The 20,858-nt window shown below is 42.8% G+C and overlaps 1 protein-coding gene across 2 annotated transcripts in view; it reads left to right on the top strand.

Annotated features, from left to right (window-relative positions):
* RPS6KA3 (ribosomal protein S6 kinase A3) overlaps positions 1-12,768 on the top strand; it is a 334,699-nt gene extending 321,931 nt beyond the window's left edge. For both annotated transcript variants that reach the window (XM_029603390.1, XM_029603389.1), the window contains exon 22: positions 12,244-12,768. In XM_029603390.1, coding sequence (XP_029459250.1) covers positions 12,244-12,369 — 126 coding nt within the window. In that variant the 3' untranslated portion in view covers positions 12,370-12,768. The remainder of the gene's footprint in view (positions 1-12,243) is intronic.
* Positions 12,769-20,858: the final 8,090 nt, after the last annotated feature.

Genomic DNA, 20,858 nt, shown 5'->3' with positions numbered 1-20,858 from the left:
GTTCTACCAGAGCCCACTGTAAACCATTTATGCCTGGATTTCTGAATCCTCAATAGAAGTAGGGAGGGATATTCTGGATGCTGCAATGAAGGGGAGGTTATTTGAAACTTGGACAATTTCTCTTTTGGATGAATTAGCTTCCTTATTCATGGCAGACAGCTTAAGGCTTATTTGACAAACTAACTCTCCAAATGATAGGTCTTGTGGGACATAAGCACCACAATTGTTGCACTAATTAAAGCAGAGTTACTTACCTTTAATGGGTGTTCTCCGAGGACAGCAGGATGTTATTCCTCACACATGGGGGTGACAGCATTGGACGGAGCCCGGCATGGAACGTTGATGTCAAAGAATCTAGAACTTTCAAACATGCTCTACTGAGCATGTACATCTGTAGTTATCACCCTGACCCCTAGGCAGAGTCTCTCAATCCATGATATAGCTCATACATTGAGAAACCAACTCCCAGGGGAAGCAGGTGCATTTTGTGAGGACTAACATTCTGCTGACCTCTGAGAACACCTGTTATAGGTAAGCAACTCTGCTTTCTCCAAAGACAAAAAAGAATGGTAGTTTTCACACAAGGGTGAGTCCCTAGTTGTAGGCTGTCCATGCAGAACAAAGCGGGAAACTGCACAGTGCAGAAGCACTACCCATCTCCCTTTTGCCTGTGAGGCAGCTGACCCAACGAGGGGTCTAGGATTGAGAAGAACAGGGTTCTACAAAGAAAAACCATAGAAATAACTAAGATACAAAACCCTCATACATAGCAGGGGCACCTAAGGCAGGGTAGGGATGTAAGTGCGAGCAGAAGCATACTCCGCATCACAGAAAACATTACAAGTATGGTTTCGACTCAGTAAACCCTGATGACAATAAGTCTAGGACCTCTGGGGTACAGGAAAAAGTCTAGAGATGTAAACAAGAGAAGGACTCTTGGATAAAGACCGCACAGTTTGCTTCGGTTTTAGAAGACAACCGAAAACCCAACTGGGGCCCGAGAACTCCCCAGAAAAAAACTACGATCCACTGACATCCAAAGGACAAAATGTCTCTGCAGGAGTTATGCCCATGTGTGACTGATAGGCACAATGGGCAGAAAAGCCCAAGCACGCTTGGAGAGTAATCAGCAATAGCAGGGCCTGAGACAGATCCTACGTGCCAAAGCAACAGACCTAGCTGACCATGCAGGACAGTGTCAAGAATTTCAGGGAATGAATAGCAACCCCTGAACAAGATTGCTAGCCTAACTCCTGAGCAGGGAGAGAAGTTACGCCTGCAGCTCACCCACACAGCACCCTGTCAAGGGCAAGGCTATCCATCCTGTTTACAAGATCAGCCAGGTGAGCAGGAAAGCACTTTGGGCAAACTAGTGAAGAGAGAAAAGCTAAGGGCAGTATTGGCCAGAGCCTGGCTAAAATATAGGGAGAACGTGGCGTATCTTTCCCTATAGATATACACTAAGATATACCTTAGCTTTTTCTCCCCTCCCCCCGACATTCCACCTAGAAGTCTGAGCAAGAACACAAGGAGACAGACCACTGGACTGCCGGGGTAAGTACAAGTCGCTAAGTTGTATATCCCAACACAAAATGAATAACGCACTGCCGATTCCAGTAGGGAGTAACCCACTGAGATAGAGCCCTCAGCCTGCTTGGAACAGCTGAAGCTGAGAGCGAATTCCCCAGGAAAGAAATCCGGAAACATGCCACAAATGCAAACTCCTATCGAACAGGATTTCTTCAGTGGCCTGGAAACCTTAAGAGTACCAGGGAAGGGCCAGGACAATCTTGGAACAGTTGCCAAGCACATGGCTTGGGTATTAGATATTAATACCTAAGCCATGCTTGCAAATACTTCCCCAAGGAAGCACGTGGTCTAATAATGGAACAGTCATTGCATGGACCAGGACTCCCCTGTCTGTAGACAGGGTTCTCCCTAAAATAGGGAAGTATAGCTTGCAAGCCACTGCAACCAAGAGCAGCACCTCTGCTGTGGGGTTCCTCATCCCCCATATCTCCCTCAGCCATGGATATGGCGATAAGTTGAAATGCATACTTGCCAATTAGATGGACTAGAACCCTCCTCACTGATGTAGGGTCCCACAGGCAAGAATGACTGGCCAATGTGACCCATTGAGCTAAGCAGGTATCAAGGTGACTCCTGGATGGGAGAAAACCCCTAAGGCTCACCTGGGAGCTACTCTGGAAAGACTCCCATGCGAAATAGATCTGCTGTGCTTTAAAACGATCTAAGGAGAGTGCTTCCACTCAACCAGCTCTCTGAGCTCATGAGGAACCAAGAGCAACCACCAATCAGAAGCGGAAACATCCCTTCCCCAGGAACGGAGAATGACAATCGGGCATCCAGAGGGGAACCCATAAGGATTGCCCAGGAGCACAGTCAGATCTCGCCTTCCTGAAGGGAAAGAAGTAATGGGAATCGAGGCCTCCCGATCCCAAAAACCTTACAACTCTCCAAGTGAGTGTTGTTACAATCACTGATTACTGAGATTCAGAAGTAACAAATCTACTACTGGCAGGTACTCTCAGAAGGGGTAAGCCACCACAGTAATCAACTGAGGAGCCCCAGCAAAAAACAGTCCGACCACCGCCGCTGTTCCCAAGCCCTGGCCTCCCAGGAGATGCACTGACGCAAAGAATCGGGGCTCCAGTTCAGAGATAAACATGCAGGGACTTCAGGTGCTTCCCCACAAGAGGTTTGTGACATGGGAGGAGTCGAAAGACATATTCCTCTTCCGAGGTGCACAACCTGTTGAGATTGCCATGAGGAAAACACACACAGACACACCCATACAGTAGAGGGCAACTGGATAAAAGAGCCCTCCGCTATAAAAACACGCTGACCAGTACTCATTCAGTGGTATCTACTTGCTAGAGTAGGTGGCTACATGCTGCCAAAAGGCAAATAGTGTGAGTATGAAGACGCCTTCCCTACCAGTGCTCCCCAGCACTTTCGGTGCAGAACTGACAAGGAGGCCAAGACTATGACATGAGATGGCAGAACCCTGGCTTGGCTGAGAATTGCACAGACAGGGAGAATGCAGCTTGCCATTGCCCAAGGCGCTCGGAGTAGATTCCTTGCTGTACCTGACCACTTATGCTGATCTTCACTGTCACAGTAATTCTCAGTGGAGTAAACAGAAAGTGTGTCGAGGATGTCCCCAGCACTGGGCATGGCTTAATGGTGGGTGGTGTTGTATGGTGTTTGCCCCCCCCCCCGTACCTGAGAACACTCCAAGAGGCTGGACACAGCCCTTGAAACTGTCAGGAATGGCTTACTTTCATTTCCCTCATGGAACGACAGTAGTGAAGTCCATGGCGACCAGTGCCCATGAAACCCTACAGTTATGTCCCGAGGCATCCGACCAAATGCACTGGTGCCCACAATGGTTACTGTGTCCGTAGGGCCCATAGCGCTATCACGCTTACCAAAGAAGGGTTACATCAAGGGTACCGAACAACGTGGCACCCAGGGCTTCATCGCTTGACAGAATCAGGATCAGTTCGATTGTATATAGTGCCATCCCCAGTGCCCCAGGCACCTGCAGACATTGACCACCCAGTGGCACTGATAGAGTGCCTGTGCCCGAAGACATCGATGGACCAGCATAATAAAGATGCCAGGGGCGCCTGCAGACATAGGCTCTGCAGCCCCAACACAGCTCATCAGTGCCCAAAGGAACCATTGACTGTCAGTGTCGACTGTCCCCCATCGGCTCACCTATTGGTCCAAGGGCATCGATGCAGCAAGCATGATGGCATCTCTGGCTAGTGCATGAATCCAGGTGGGGCCTCCGATGCCCCCAATCCCAATGGCTCGGTGCCCCGAGATCATCGGCATCCGGGAGCCCAATAGCCATAGCCCATAATGGGAAAGCACAGTGCTCCTCAGAGCCCCGTCGGGACACCGCCAAGGAGTCCCAAGGGCACCGGACCGCTGCGCCTGGATGCCTTGGCGTACCAGGGTCCCTTGAGTAGCTAGCGACCTCAGCACTCAATCCGTCCAAGGCTGAAATCCCTGACGCCCGAGGGCTGCAGTGCCTCTTGAGGGCTCTCAAGAGCCCCATTGGATGATGCCTCAAGGACGACCAGGGTGCTCAATGGTGGTGCTCGATATGATTGAGAGCGGCAATGAAAGGCATTGGTGGCCAAGACACCTGATGGCCTCCATGGTGGTCCTGCACTCCGTTGGCATCAAGGCCACTCCCTTCAATGGGATCTAGGACGGCCGCAGCATTGAGGTCATGCCCCTCGGCAGCATCAGGCAGCCACAGCATCGAGGCCACACACCTCGGTGGCATTTAGGACTGCCGCAGCATCGAGGGCTGCTGCAGCATTGAGACTATACACCTTGACGGCATCGAATTCAAGGTCTGCCGCAACAGCATTGAGGGGAACCATGGTGCTCGATGGCAGACCTGGTCCCCAATGCTAGAGGTCAGTGCTGCTACTCCACCACATCAAGGCCCAAGGGGTCGATGACTCTGGTGCATCGAGTCTATAGTACAGAAAGCCCTTACGGTATCGAGGGCAGTCATGCACCTTGACAGTGTCAAGGATGACCATGGTGCTCAATGGCAATCCTGGTCTCCAATGCAGGCCTGACATCGATGCATCAGATCAGTGGTGCACTGGTCACAAATGTGCATGGGCAACCATTACTGGGCATGGCAGTGAAGGTGCAGCAGCAAGCAGCTTGCCTAGGCTCCTGCTCACCCTCTCTCCCAGGGAAACTGCACTGCCATCACCTGCAAGCAGGAGGGGAGGCTACGTCTTCCAGGGCTCCTGCCCATGGAGACTAGTTCCTTTAAGTGTGGGGAGGATGAGCCTCCCCCCACAGGAACGGTATGGTCCTCAATATCTTCACTGTCTGACCTCTATCCATGCCAGTTGATCGATGAAACAACATGGAACTTTTGCCCGATTAGAACTCAAGTTGAGTATCCAGGCTCAGCGGCTTACATGGATCACCCACGGACTGCCCTCAGTCAGTCCTGCCAGCACCAGACAAAAGGTACAAAAACAGAGCAAGGAGAGGACACAGATACTAAACTGCAGGTGCAGTATTTTTTTTTTTTTTAATGGGAAGAAATACACTGCCAGACTGTGCAGTGACTAAGGCAGACAGGAGAGAGAAAAAAAGGGAAAAGAAATAAAACTACCATATTTTCCGGCGTATAAGACTACTTTTTAACCCAAGAAAATCTTCTCAAAAGTCGGGGGTCGTCTTATACGCCGGGTATCGTCTTATAGGGCACACCTGCTCTCTTACCAGTTTCTCTCAATCACACACACATGCTCTCAATCAAATGCATTCTCTCACTTACACACAGGCTGGCTGGCTGTCTCTCTCTCTCTCTTTCACCCCCCCCCCCCCCCGAGCACAAATAGTAGCTGCAGCAGCTTCCTCCTCCAGCCCCCGCAGGCCAAGAAAGAAGAAACCCATCGGCCGCGGGAGGCTCATGCTGCTGTCTCCTTTCCCGATTACCAGCTCCTTCGACTGCTCGGGGACGTTCCTGCTATCGCCGCTGCAATTTTTTCATTCGGCACGGCTTTCTCCTTCCCGCGCACCGCACTGCTGTTGCCGCTGGGCTATCAGCACATTCAAGCCCAGCGGGAACGGCAGCGGTGCAAAAAAAAAAAAAAAAGCTGTGGCATTCGCGGCTGCCCTTTTCTTCTTCCCGCCCCCTCCCCCCCTTTGAACCGGAACAGGAAGTGATGCGCGGGAAGAAAGAGCCGTGCCGCGTGAAAAAATTGCAGCGGCAACAGCAGGAATGGCCCCGAGCAGTCGAAGGAGCTGGTAATCAGGAAAGGAGACAGCAGCATGAGCCCCCCGCGGCCGATGGGTTTCTTCTTTCTTGGCCTGCGGGGGCTGGAGGAGGAAGCTGCTACAGCTACTATTTGGGGGGGGGGAGTGTGAGAGAGAGAGAGAAGCAGCCAGCCTGTGTGTAAGTGAGAGAATGCATTTGATTGAGAGCATGTGTGTGATTGAGAGAAACTGGTCAGCGAGCTCGTGTGTGAGAGACAATAAAAGTGACTGCTCAGAGAGATGACTGATGTGTATGTGAGTGTGAGAGAGAGAAAAAGCATGGAAGTGAGAAATCTGGGTATGTGAGAAAGCATGGGAGTAAGAAGCCTGATTATGTGAGAGAGAGCATGGGAGCGGGAGGGCTAGCTGTGTGTGTGTGCGCGCGCATGAGAGAGAGACTGGTTAATAAGGTGACGGTGTGTGTGAGAGAAAGAGACTGGTGTGTGTGTGAATGTGAGAGAAAGAATGTGATTCAGGGAATGAGAAGCCTGTGCACGTGGAGAGTGAGCATGGAAATGAGAGAGAGACTGGTGTGTGTGTGTGAGACAGAGAAAAAGTGATTATGAGAGTGAGAAGCCCGTATATGTACGGTAAGCAGAACACGGGAGTGGGAAGCCTGTGTGTGTGTATGGCATGAGAGAAAACTGTTCAGGAAGGTGTCTGGTGTGTGTGTCAAAGACTGTTTGGGAAATGATTGGTGTGTGAGAGACAGAAACTGGTCATGGGGGCATGACTGGTATGGTGTGTGTGTGTGAGAGACATGGGCCCTAAGGAAGAGGAAGAGGAATAGGAGAGCTGCTGGAGGGGGTAAGGAAAGGTGGCTTTTTAAGTTTATTTTTCTTGATTGACTGCCATTTTAATTATTTAATATTATGTGATGTGTCTGCTTTTTTGAAATATTTTATTGGTGTTTGGAGAATGTTTAATAGTTTTTATGAGTTTTTAATTGTTGGATGTTATTCTGTTCATAGCTGTTTTGAAACATTTATTCTGCTTATTAGTATAGTTTTACAATTATTTATGTGTGGGGATCTATAGCTGCTTGCTAGTTCTGTTTTCCTAATAAGAGGTATATTGGTTTTTAGGGCCTGATATACGGTATTTGTAGTGTTGCCTTTTCATAGATAGGGTTGCTCCTGTTTGAGTGTAAAATTATTTTTTTTCTTAAAAATATGTATAAAAAAGGGGGGGGTCGTCTTATACGCCGGAAAATACGGTACTTAGACTGTGAGGTAGAGAGCAAAGCTGAATACCATGAGCACATGGTTCCTGTGACCACACGGCTCCACAGAAAAAAGACACTTTTAGATCTGACTGCGGCATTTGATACCATTGACCACTCTATTCTTAATTGTCTATCAAGTATAGGGATAGGAAACACTGTTTTAAAATGGTTTTCTTCTTTTTTGAGTAATAGTTCTCAGTTGGTATATGTGTCTGGTCATTGATCTGATGAATTTGCTTTGGACACTGGGGTTCCTCGGGGGTCAGCCTTCTCGGCAGTACTGTTTAATGTTACATTGCCCCAGTTTGTCAAGTTTTATCATATCTGAGTGAAATAATTTTCTTTGATTTGTTTTAAATGAGCTACTTGCTAACTTCATGGAGTACCCCCTTGTCCTCCTATTATCTGAGAGAATAAATAACTGATTTACATTAACGTTTTCAATTCCTTTCATCATTTTGTAGACCTATCATATGCCCTCTGTCGTGTCTTCTCCAAACTGAACAGCCCTAACTTCTTTAACCTTTCCTCATAGGACAGCCATTCCATGCCACTTACTTTGGTTGCCCTTCTCTGCACTTTCTCCAGTGCAACTATATCTATATTCAAGTGGTCTCACCATGGAGCAATACAGAGGCATTATGACATCCATCCTTTTATTTGCCATTCCCTTCTTAATAATTACTAAAATTCTGGTTGCTTTTTTAATCGCCACAGCACACTGAGCCTACGATTTCAATGTATTATCCACTATAACGCCTAGATCTCTTTCCTGGGTGGTAACTCCTAAGACAGAACCTAACATTGTGTAACTATAGCAAGGATTATTTTTCCCTATATGCATCACTTTGCACTTGTCCATGTTAAATTTCATCTGCCATTTGGAAGCCCAATCTTCCAGTCTCACAAGAACCTCTTGCAATTTATCACAATCCACTTGAGATTTAACTGCTTTTCATAATTTTGTGTCATCCACAAATCTGATCACCTCACTTGTCGTACCGCTTTCCAGATCATTTATAAATATATTAAAAAGCACCAGTCCAAGTACAGATCCCTGAAGCACTCCACTGATTAATTTTTCCCACTGTGAAAACAGACCATTTAATCCTACTCTTTTTCCTGTCTTTTAACCAGCTTGCAATCCACAAAAGGACATCTCCTATCCCATGTCTTTTTAGTTTTCTTAGAAGCCTCTCATGCAGGACTTTGTCGAACGCCTTCTGAAAATCTAAATACTCCACATCTACTTGTTCACCTTTGTCCACATGTTTATTCACCCTTTCAAAAAAAATTTAGGAGATTTGTAAGACAAGACTTCATTTGGATAAATCCATGTTGGCTGTGTCCCATCAAACCATGTCTATCTAAATGTTTTGTGATTTTATTCTTTATAACAGTTTCCACAGTTTTTCCTGGCACTGAAGTCAGGCTCACCGGTCTATAGTTTCCTGGATCACCCCTGGATCCCTTTTTAAATATCGGGGGTTACATTGGCCATCTTCCAATCTTCAGGTACAATGGATGATTTTAATGATAGGTTATGCATTAATTGAAATGGGTCTGAAATTTCATTTTTTTAGTTCTTACAGAACCCTGGGGTGTATACCATCTAGTAGTCCAGGTGATATACTACTCTTCAGTTTATCAATTTGGCCTACAACATCTTCCAGGTTCACTGTGATTTGGTTCAGTTCATCTGAATCATCACTCTTGAAAACCATCTCCGGAACGGGTATCTCCCAACATCCTCTTCAGTAAACACCGAAGCAAAGAAATTGTTTAATCTTTCCGTGATGGCCTTATCTTCTCTAAGTGCCTCTTTAAACCCTCAATCATCTAATGGTCCAACCGATTCCCTCGCAGGCTTTCTGCTTCAGATATATTTTAAAAGTTTTTATTGTGAGTTTTTTCCTCTATGGCCAACTTCTTTTCAAATTCTCTCTTAGCTTGTCTTATCAATGTCTTACATTTAACTTGCCAATACTTATGCTTTATCCTATTTTTTTCTGATGGATCCTTCTTCCAATTTTCGAATGAAGATTTTTTGACTAAAATAGCCGCTTTCACCTCACCTTTTAACCATGCCAGTAATCATTTTCCCTTCCTTCCACCTTTCTTAATGTGTGGAAATCGTCTGTATTGTGCTTCTAGGAGGGTATTTTTTAACATTGTCCATGCTTGTTGCACACTTTTTACCTTTGTAGCTGCACCTTTCAATTTTTTTAAAACTATTTTTCTCATTTTATCAAAGTTTACCTTGTGAAAGTTTAGCACTGGAGCCATTGATTTACTTATTGTCCCCCTTCCAGTCATTAATTCAAATTTGATTAAATTATGATCACTATTACCAAGCGGCCCCACCACCATTACTTCTCATCAAATCCATTCCACTGAAAATTAGATCTAAAATCCTCCCTCTCTCTTTTGTTCCTGAACCAACTGCTCTATAAAACTGTCATTTACTCCATTCAGAAACATTCTCTCTCTGACATGTTCTGTTTCATTTACCCAGTCAATGTTGGAGTAATTGAAATCTAGATTATTGCTTGGGTAACCTAGCTGCCTCTATTTTCTATTGTAGTAATTGAAATCTCCCAGTATTACTGCACTACCAATTTGGTTAGCTTCCCCAATTTCTCTTAGCATTTCACTGTCCGTCTCACCATCTTGGTCAGGTGGATGGTAGTATACACCTATCACTATACTCTTCCCCAACACACACAGGATTTCTATCCAAAAGATTTGATTGTGCATTTAGTCTCATGCAGGACGTTTTATCCTTTGGACTCTGCCATCCCTGACATAAAGCGCCACCCTGCCACCAATATGCTCCTCTCAGTCATTGCGATATAATTTATATCCCAGTATTTTTTTTTATTTTAAATCTTTTCTATATCGTCAAGATGGATACCGTCACAACGGTTTACAGTAAGGTACATAAAAGTAATGATACTAAAATCTATCAGTTTACACAGGTGCCATAAGTTTCGGTAACATAGTTTGTAATTAATATTAATTTGTAAATGTAATAAATCATGTCCAAATCTCTCTATCAGTTTTGAGTACAAAACTAGCTTTATAATTATAACTTATCCTTTAGTGATGAACTATAAATAAAAAAACTACACACTTAATGATTACTGCAGTGTGGGTGTTCAATTGTTCATACCTTGCACTTCCCTGGGTTCTATTCTCCCTTCTCTTTTTGAAAAGCTTGTTTAAAGAGCCAGGTTTTTAAACTTTTTCTAAAGGTTTTGCTGTCTCTTTGTAATCTTAACTCCAAGGGCATGGAGTTCCATAGTATGGGTCCAGCCAAGGATTGCGCCCTTTCTCTTACTTGTGTTAGTCTTGCTGTTTTGATTGATGGAATAGTAAGGAGTGCTTTGTTGGCTGATCTTAGGTTTCTGTTAGGGACATGTACGCGAAGGGCTGTGTTCAGCCAGTCTGCTTTTTCGTTATGTATTAATTTATGTATGGTGCATAGTATTTTGTACTGTATTCTTTGCTCGATGGGAAGCCAGTGTAATTCAGCCAGTGTTTCGGTGATGTGGTCTCTTTTACTTTTGCCGGTCAAAATTCTTGCAGCTGTGTTTTGCAGAATTTGTAGTGGTCTTAGTGAGGTGTATGGTAGACCCAGTAGAAGGGCGTTACAATAATCAGTGCTTGCAAATATCAACACTTGTAGTACTGATCGAAAGTTGGCGGTTGTTAGAAGTGGTTTAAGTCTTCTGAGAACCATGAGTTTGGCGTATCCTTCCTTTACTTTTAAAGATGTTGTTTTAAGCTTAGTTCCATGTCAATTATTACTCCTAGGTTCCGTACCTTCTCTGCTAATATTTTTTGTTGTTTTTGAGTGTGATTGGGCTCTGATTGATCTCCATATTTTTGCGTTCTAAATGTAGGAATTCTGTTTTCTCTATATTAATTACTAACTCCATTTGGTTTAGTAGCTGTTTGATGATATCTAGATACATGTTAGCTATGTTTAATGTTTTCTCAATTGTGTCGTCGATGGGTAACAATTGAATATCGTCAGCATATATATAGTGTGTGATGCCCAGACTTGCCAGCAGGTGGCATAATTGTAACAGGTATATGTTGAAAAGTGTAGCAGATAGGGCGGATCCCTGTGGGACTCCTGTTTGAAGGTTTATTTTTTCTGACATTACGTCTTTGATTTGTACTTGGAAATATCTGTTACTTAGATATGATCTAAACCATTTGATAGTTTTGTTACTTAATCCTATTTCTTCTAGTCTATTTAAAAGTATGTCGTGATTTACAGTATCAAAGGCCGCTGACAGGTCTAGCATCACTAGAATGTAATGTTTACCACTATCGAAACCCCTCATGATGTTATCTGTCAGTGCAAGCAGTAGTGTCTCTGTGCTATAGTGTTTTCGAAAGCCATGTTGTGAAGGATACAGGATATTATTGCTATCTAGGTGTTCTGCTAGTTGCTTTTGTATAGTTTTTTTCTATTAATTTTGCAATTAATAGCACTGTCCCATTGGTTATCCTCTTTCCACCTCTGAGATGCCAGTTAAGTCTGCATTCATTCACTGCTTTACACTCTAATTCTCCCATCTTACAACTTAGACTTCTGGCATTAGCATACAAACATTTCAAAGTGTTTTTGTTTGTATTTACATTATGCTTTTCAGTTGTCAGGGATAAACTGGAATTTTTTAGCTCAAGGGAGTTTTTAATTATAGACCTCCAATTGTGCAGTGGCGACACCTAGTGGCTGGATTTAGGGCCTATGATTGCAGGGTTCCAGAAGGGAGCCCTGATGCATGGCCTCTCAGCTGAGGGCTATTGCTGGAATGACTAGGCAAGTTGAAAAGGGATATAACATAAGAGAAAAATCCCTGAGTAGTTGCAAATGAAGGCTCATAGTGCCATTTCCCACCTCTCGTTCTGATTGATCTTGAGTCCAAAAGAAGCAGGAAGGAACCTGCTGGGTCAAAAAATATTGCACATGTTCCAGTTTACAGTAACATCAAATAAAAATGTTTAGTGCTTACTAACTTTTCTTTCTCTTCTATTTTGTGTTAACTGTATATTACAAAATATGGTTGACTAACCTTTTTATACCCTGATAACATGGTTATATTGGCTGACATGGTGTGTGGTCTGGGTGGTACTTTTTCATTAGTATTTTATTTCCCTTTTCTCTTTAGGGTGCTATGGCAGCAACATACTCTGCTCTGAACCGCAATCCATTGTCACCAGTTTTGGAACCAGTAGGCCGTTCCACGCTTGCCCAGCGGAGAGGTATTAAAAAAATTACCTCAACGGCACTTTGAAGTGACCTCATCCAGACATTTGGTACTACAGCAGAGGTCAATAGCACAAAATCAGTGACAAGTAGCACATGTGGGAGAAGGAGCTGCAAGCACACTTGTCTCGGCTGGTACCTACAATGCTGCTGCTGCTTAGTCTATTCCGCTTTCAGTTGTGGATTGCAAATGATGTGGATCTTTCGGATGCTTCAGACTGCGTGTGAAATGGAAAAGTGATGAAACAAACATGCTAGCTGAATTTTTTTGTTTTTGGGGTTTGTTTTTTTACAATAAATCAGAAGAATAAACTCCACCTCTGACATGAAAATACACTGAACAGAGCACTCTGCACCATATAGCATTATTTTTATAGGGAATATTTCTTGTCCCTTAAACTTCTTTTGTTACATGTAAGGATGGGTGCTTTTTGTTGAGCACTTAGTGTAAAAGTCTGTTTCTTAGCACTGTGTACCTTGTGCCATCTACCATTTTGTATATTATTTTTTTAAAGCTCATTTGCAGGAACTGCCTGCTTTTTTCATTTTCGATGTATGTGCACGTGCCTCGTTTTGCTTAGAATTTATAAATCTGTTTTCACAGTTCACTTAATTTAATCAGTATTGTTGGGACCGTTTTGAAATGCTGAAGTCTGTGGAACAGCCATTGAATGTAATATACTTAAAGCAGAAAATTGGTGTGACCGGGGAGATTATATTGCTACAGTAGTCCTTTTATATAGATTTAGGTCTATCTCTAGTGAAGGTAGCTGTCTTGGCCTGTAATCATTGTATTGAACAAAACCTATACTGAATTTTTCTTTTGAAGTATTTAAAATGAAATTGATTAAATATATTAAATGAGGGCATAAAGAAATAGATATACTAGTTTATTGGGGGGTTATATATATTATATATATATATGTAAATGTATGCCATCTAAAAGTCTACCTTTCTGATACTGGAAGAGAGACTTCTGGTGTATTATTCCTCGGTATGCTTCAATAATGGATGGGATTTTACTCATGGAAATGATGTACATTTATTAGCTTTATCACAACTCTTAGCCAATTCAAAGAGAAGTTATACACATGCAGGATGTAATTATTTTGCAATACTTGGGGAATCTATATACAGCAGTTTTTAGGGGGGGAATGGCAGCCTCAAGAGACAATATTTTTCTACTGTTCTATACAATCATACTTTATACTAGTTTCCTCAGCATGGCATGTCAGTAAATGCAAGGTATTAAAGATATACCGGTACCTGGTTTGGTTTTGTCAAACATTTAAAGAGCTTGTCGCTGTAATCACAGGAGTACAGTGCTACCAAATATTGTTCAAAGGGTATTGCACACTTTAAATGAATGTTTTATGAATCTCTGATCTTGGAAAATTCTCCAGTTGGATAATATGTAGCTTAACCTGTTTCAGATGTAATCATGAACTGTCATGGAAAGAGATCATTGTTTATACATCTGTTGAAAGAAACATTTTGTAATCCTCTTAAAGAAGTGTAAATTTATATGATGAATAAACTTTCAAATATATAGACAATGTTTCTATTCTCAAGTTACCTGTTTGTAAAATTAAAAATCAGGGATGTATTTTGATATGGTTCCTAATCTATGATTGGTGAATTTGGCAAGCTAAGAGAGGTTCTTTTTAGTTTGAAAGTAACTTTCTTGAATTGTATTTTCCATGGATTCATAGTGATGGGGCATCAAATATTTTCCAAGCCAAGAACAGTAATACACAAGAATGCTGCACCAGTTATCATCTCCTTTTCACCCTAGGTTAGATGGAAGGTACTGAGTTGTTTCGTGCATTTTCCAAAGAAGGCAAAAAGTGGATTGTATAAATTGAAAAATATCAATTTAGAGACTCGAGACCTACAGTTTGGAAATGTTTTGTATGTATAAAAGTATTATTTATGGGAAGAAATTGTTCCAGGCCCCAAACTTGTATTTTAAAACGTTCATTAGCATATGTACTAAGGGTAGTATCCTCCACCTTAGTGCTCTACTGCTTTTAACATTTCCCTTGTGTATGATGAAACTTGCCTTATATTCTAGCCCTTTTTACGTGCAAAAAATGAGGTAAAGTTGCATAAGCTAACTACATCATAAAGGGGCTGTTTGCAAGAAATCTGTGATTTTTATATTTTCTGTAATTTTTCATGATAGCTGATATTTCCCTGTGTATGTAATGAATTGATTTGCAAGTACTATACTTTCAAAGTTAAGTTTATATAGACCAAAAATAAATTCACAGAGATCCCTATTGTAATGGTATGGTGGAGTCTGACTACTAGGTGTTCCAAGCTACAGATTTACCTCTGGTAGAACTTATATTAGCAAAAGGCCTGAAAATATTTAAGAGACCTTAAGATGTGGTTATTTAAATTAGCCTTTGAAAGCAGAAATAAATTGTAGTATAGTCATAGAGAGTAGTATTCGGTAAAGAGCTGTGTAATATCTGATCATAATTGATTGTATTTTATATTATTTAAATGTTGTATAACAATTGTTTTTAACTTTGCTGTAAACCACAATTGTATACAGAGTGATGGTATATAAATGATCCTCCTGAATGTAGCACATTCAGAAAAAATAGGATGAAGCAAATTTGTGATTTTACATCCTTAGTTTGTACCTTACATTCCATGAATGTTTACCAAAACAATTTCCCTCAAAATAAAAAAAAATTTTCAGCCAGACGTAACTAGTTGAAGAAAAAGCATCACTTTTCAGAATAAGCGTGACCCATACAGGGTTACTAAAAACAATAAAAAGAGCCATCCACAGTACAGGTGCATGCTATTAGACTTCTCCAGTAGATTCAACCTGGTGTAGCAATGTTCCATATGAGGGTAATCTCTATTCAGCACCTGAACTGTTCAGTTATTCAATTTATGAACAAGGGAAAAAAGGTATGCCTTTTAACATTTACTCAAATGTGTAGTTCTTTGTGATCTTTCAAACAGTGCCCCATTCCAGAAAATTTGCATCTGAGTGTTCATTAACCTAATAAAGGTATCTTCTCTATCCATTCACTGTTAGTTTTAGCCAATTTTCTCCTTGCGAGACTAAATGGGGCACTGATATTTTTTATGCAAGTTAATGAAACGTTTTCTGTAAGTTTTTAGTTTAATACTTGCTATACCGCAGTTATAAAGACATTGACCAAGTTATATGCACTAATATATTGATTCCAGGCATTCAAAGAATTAAACTTGTGTCTTTGTGTTCTGTTTGGCAAATTTAAGCCTGGTAGGTTTTAAAATATAACAGTAGACATCAAAAGATAAGGACCAGTTAGCCTGTCCAGTTGTCCCAACCTATATTGCCCTCTAGCTAATAATATACCCAGCTACCAACCATACAAGCTTGACTGACTGCAAGTTGATGATTATCTCTTTAGTGCCTTACCATTCTTGATAGATGAGCAATCAAGTTTCCATAACTAGCCCACAGCGTTCCATGTTTATGTTCATATTTTGTTTTTAATGAGTCTCATTGATAAACTACTAGATGTTTTAAACTGTTTTTACTGATTTACACCTATTTTTCAGTTTACTCAATATTTTGCCCAGTATTTATTTTTATGAATTGCCATCCTGATAAAAGGTTTTGTATTGCAGCACTGAAACTAAATCAATTCTTAAATATAAAACTCACTCCAGGCACATGATAGGGCCATTCAGATTAAACTATGTTAACATCAGAGCACAGCATGATTGGCTCAAATAAACAGGCACTTGGTTCATTTTTTGTATTTTTATACTTCTTTCTCAGCTTCTTGGTTATGCACATGAAAAACAGTAAAGTGTACTTGATAAAGCTATGAAGAAAAAAGAAAGAGGAGAAACTGAGAGCTTGTTAGTATGAAGTAATGCACTATGCCCAACCAGGAACCTTCGGAAGAAGAGCAGTCCGAAAGCTTTTTGTAGCTCTAGGTCCAGAAGTAGTCCTAGATCCTATGTATAGTGTGGGTTCACAGCAAGGCAATTCCACACCTTAAAACTGAATATGCTACCTAAATGGACTTGCCTAGCCCTGACAATGTGGAACTGGATGGTTTGGCTTTTTGGAACACCAATATTGAGACCCAGATCCTAAGAAAGTTCAAATTTAATATGCAATATTAGAAATTGTTTTTTTATGAGGGAATGACTTCATCTAGCACATATCAATTACATAATAATGCCACCAATATAATCATTACTCTAACAATCCCCTCTTTTTCAAATTTTCTAATGGTGAAACATTAAAATGTTTTTATACAGTTGTGCTCATAAGTTTGCATACTCCTGGTGGAATTTGTAATGTATAGCATTTTAAGAAAACGAGTGATCAGACTAAAAACACATGTATGTTATTTTTAATGTTTCAAATTAAACTATTATGCATCACAGAATAGCACAATCATTAAACAAACCATAGCAAAAAAGGCAATAATAAAATGGTCCTGTTCAAAAATTTTACATACCCTTGAATGTTTGGTCTGATAATAAAAAACTAAAGTTGACACACACAGGTTGAGAAGGCAATGAAGGGTAGGTATCCACACCTGTGTCTTGTTTGATTGTAATTAGTGCCTGTGTTTAAATAGTCAATGAGTTTCTTAGCTCTTGAGAAACCCTTGTGCATTTCACCCAGGGCTGAATTGACTTTGGTGATTACTGAAGCACGGGGAAAGCAAAAGAACTGTCAAAGGATCTGAGAGCAAACGTAGTTCAATTTTATAAATCAGGAAACGGATATAAAAAGATATCCAAAGATTTGAAAATGCCAATCAGTACTGTTCAAACTCTGATCAAGAAGTGGAAAATTATGGTAGTTAATACCAAGCCAGACCAAGAAAGATTTCAGACACGACTGCAGGAAATTGTTAGAATGCAAAGAAAAACCCACAAGCAACTTTTATTGAAACACAGGCTTCTCTGAAAGTGGTGTGGGTGTTTCAGCATGCACAATAAGGAGATACTTGAACAAAAATGGGCTGCATGGTAGAGCTGCCAGAAAAAAGTCAATGCTGCACCAATGCCATTAAACAGCCTGCTTACAATATGCCAAACAGCACCTAAAGAAGCCTCAAAACTTCTGGAACAAATGATTTGGAGTGATGAAACCAAAATTGAACTTTATGGTCAAAACCATAAACGCTATCAGGCCCATACAATAATGGCACATGAAAAATGGATGCTCATGATTGAGCGCTCACTTTCCTAATGCATGTCCATCCGTAGTAGGCAAATTAGCCACTGTTAAAAAGGAGGCTAGGGGAAATTGTGTGTTCCTAGCACAGCCTCGGCATCAGGCACACAGAAGTGGCTGGTGGCAGGTTAGGAAAACAGATGCTCAATATTACAAGTGTCCTTTTTCTTAACCCGTACATAGCCAATTCTCCTGGGCGCCTAATGCCGAGGAATCGCTAGGGAAGCACAATTTCCCCTAGCGCCTCCTTTTATAGCACAGCGGCTCATTTGTCTCCTGCGTCACGCACCTGGGAGAAATGGATTGGCGCATGTTAGGAAAACAACTTTTTTTTTAAATTTCTTTTTTAGATTCCTCTGACTTAATATTGCTATGATATTAAGTCTGAGGAACTACAGGAAAGTAGTAGCTTCTGCTTTTCTGTTAAGTCTTGAGGAGCCCCAAAAGTTAACGCCAGCTCCAGAGCTGGCGTTAATTTTTGAATAAAAATGTGCATGTCAGGTACATAGGAAAATTGGTTCTTAGCTGCTAATTTTCATTTCTGTAGTACCACGGATCAGTCCAGACCGTGGGTTGAGCCTCCTGTCCAGCAGGTGGAGACAGACCAAAACTGTTTTAGGGTATCCTATATCAAGACAGAGTCTACCCTACACCCCTTCAGTATAAAGTACTTTCAAAGCAGATATAACTTCCCAAAGATCAAGCAAGCAATAAGAAAAAACTAACAAACTGAACAAGTGAACAATTGAAAGGATTCTGTATGAATAAAAATGCTCTTGCATACAATTTTATTTTCATCTGTTAGATGCTTCCGGTGCCTTTAGTAATATTAGACAACAAATCAGATAATTGAAAAAACCTGTAGAAAAAGACAGAACATTCGAGCGGACGTATCAGATCTAGTACGGGCAGGTGTCTGGACTTATCCGTGGTACTACAAGAACGAAAATTAGCAGGTAAGAACCAATTTTCCTTTCCCTGTACGTACCCAGATCAGTCCAGACCGTGGGATGTACCAAAGCTTCCCTAAACGGGGTGGGACCAAGATAGGTCCCGCTCGAAGAACCTGCCATCCGAAGGAGCCAAAAACTGGAGCCTGCACATCCAGACGGTAATGACGAGCAAAAGTATGCAGGGATTTCCAAGTAGCTGCCCTACATATTTCCTGCGGAAAGACTGATTGACTCTCCGCCCAAGAAGTAGCCTGAGACCGTAAGGAATGAGCTTTTAAACCTTCCAGCACAGGCCGCCCCTTACAGATGTAAGCCGACGCAATGGCCTCCTTTAGCCAACACGCGATAGTGGCCTTGGAAGCCTTATTACCTTTATTTGGCCCACTCCACAGAACAAACAAGTGATCAGAGACCCAGAACTCATTTGTAACCTGAAAGTAACGCAGCAAGACCCGTTTCACATCGAAGCGCCGCAGATCACCCCCAGCTGTATTTGCTACTTCTGACGAAGAAAAAGCCGGAAGTTCCACAGACTGATTGACATGAAAAGAAGACACAACCTTTGGCAAGAAAGAGGGTACCATCTTAAGGTATACCCCTGAATCCGAGAAACATAGAAAAGGCTCTCTGCACGACAACACTTGGAGCTCTGAGATTTTTCTGGCTGAATAAATGGACACCAAGAAGACTGTTTTGAGAGTCAAATCCTTGAGCGTAGCCCTCCTTAAGGGCTCAAAAGGAGATTTGCAGAGAACCAAGTTAAGAGTCCACGAGGGACAAGTAACCTGGACCGGAGAATTCAAGTGCTTGGCTCCCTTGAGGAAACGTACGACAACTGGATGAGCCGCCACTGAATAACCGTCAATGGTGCCTAAAAGGGAGCGGAGACCTGCACTCGCAAGGAACTGAACGACAACCCCTTGGCAAGACCGTTCTGGAGAAAAGAAAGGACCTGGGAAACCGGAGCCTTACGAGCCGAGATACCCAAGGTGACACACGCATTTTCATACTTGGACATAAGCAAGCAAGGTAGTCGCAATAGAGTGGATATAACTTCTTCCTTATATCCCTTCTTTCTCAATCTCTACCGTTCAAAAGCCAGGCTAGACAGAAGCGATCCGCCTGATCGAAAAATGTTGGACCCTGCCAAAGAAGATGGGAAAGATGACCGAGACATAGGGGACCGTCCGTGGCTAGATTCACGAGGTCCACAAACCACCGTCTGCGAGGCCATTCCGGAGCCACTAGAATGACAGGCCCGTGATGGAGCTCGATTCTTCGGAGTACTTTGCCCACTAACGGCCAGGGAGGAAACCCCTACAGAAGAATGTCGCGGGGCCAGGGAAGGACCAGGGCATCCACCCCTTCCACGCAATGTTCCCGTCTGCGGCTGAAGAACCGAGGAGCTTTCGCATTAGTCATGGTGGCCATCAGATCCAAGTGAGGGGGACCCCACCTGCGGATGATCAGGTTCTTTGCTGCATCTGACAATTCCCACTCGCCCGAGTCTAACCTGGCGACTGAGGAAATCCGCTTGAACGTTCTTCCCCGCAATATGGGACGCTACTAAGCGCTCTAGGTGACGTTCCACTCATGCGAAGAGCCTGCTGGCTTCCAGAGCGACTAGGCGACTCCTGGTGCCCCCTTGTCGATTGATGTAGGCTACAGTGGTGGAATTGTCAGACAGGACCCGCACCGCCTTGTGGAGGAGTAGGGGAAAGAAGGCCTTGAGAGCCAGTTGGACCACTTGAGCTTCTAGTCGATTGATGTGCCAGCGAGATTGGGTCGGAGACCAATATCCCTGAGCAGACTGGGTCTGGCATACAGCTCCCCAGCCGGAGAGGCTGGCGTCCGTTGTTACCACAATCCACTGCGGTGTCAAAAGGGACATCCCCTTCTGAAGATGGGCAGGCGATAGCCACCACTGCAGTTCTGTGACGGTAGACTCTGAGAGCGGCAGGGGCGTCTGAAACTGTTCCGATACCGGTTTCCAGTGGGATAGCAAGGCTTTCTGTAACGGACGCATATGCGCAAAACCCAGGGAACCAGATCAATAGTGGAGGCCATGGACCCCAGAACCTGGAGATAATCCCAGGCCATCGGCAAGACAAGAGAGAGAAAATTGCACACTTTGCCCCTGAGTTTGAGCGATCGGTCCTCCGGAAGAAACATCCTGCCTACTCAAGTGTCGAATTGCGCCCCCAGGAATTCCAATGTCTGGGAGGGTTGAAGCTTGCTCTTGGGAAAGTTGATGACCCACCCTAGAGAGGTCAGACACAACAGGACTTTGCTGACCACCAGCTGGCAAAGAGACTTTGATTTGACCCAGATGAGCCAATCGTCCAG

This window comes from Rhinatrema bivittatum, chromosome 5 (genome assembly GCF_901001135.1).
Source record: "Rhinatrema bivittatum chromosome 5, aRhiBiv1.1, whole genome shotgun sequence".
NCBI lineage: Eukaryota > Metazoa > Chordata > Amphibia > Gymnophiona > Rhinatrematidae > Rhinatrema > Rhinatrema bivittatum.
The sequence above is the reverse complement of the archived record's forward strand: the minus strand, read 5'-3'. Positions and strand labels throughout refer to the sequence as shown.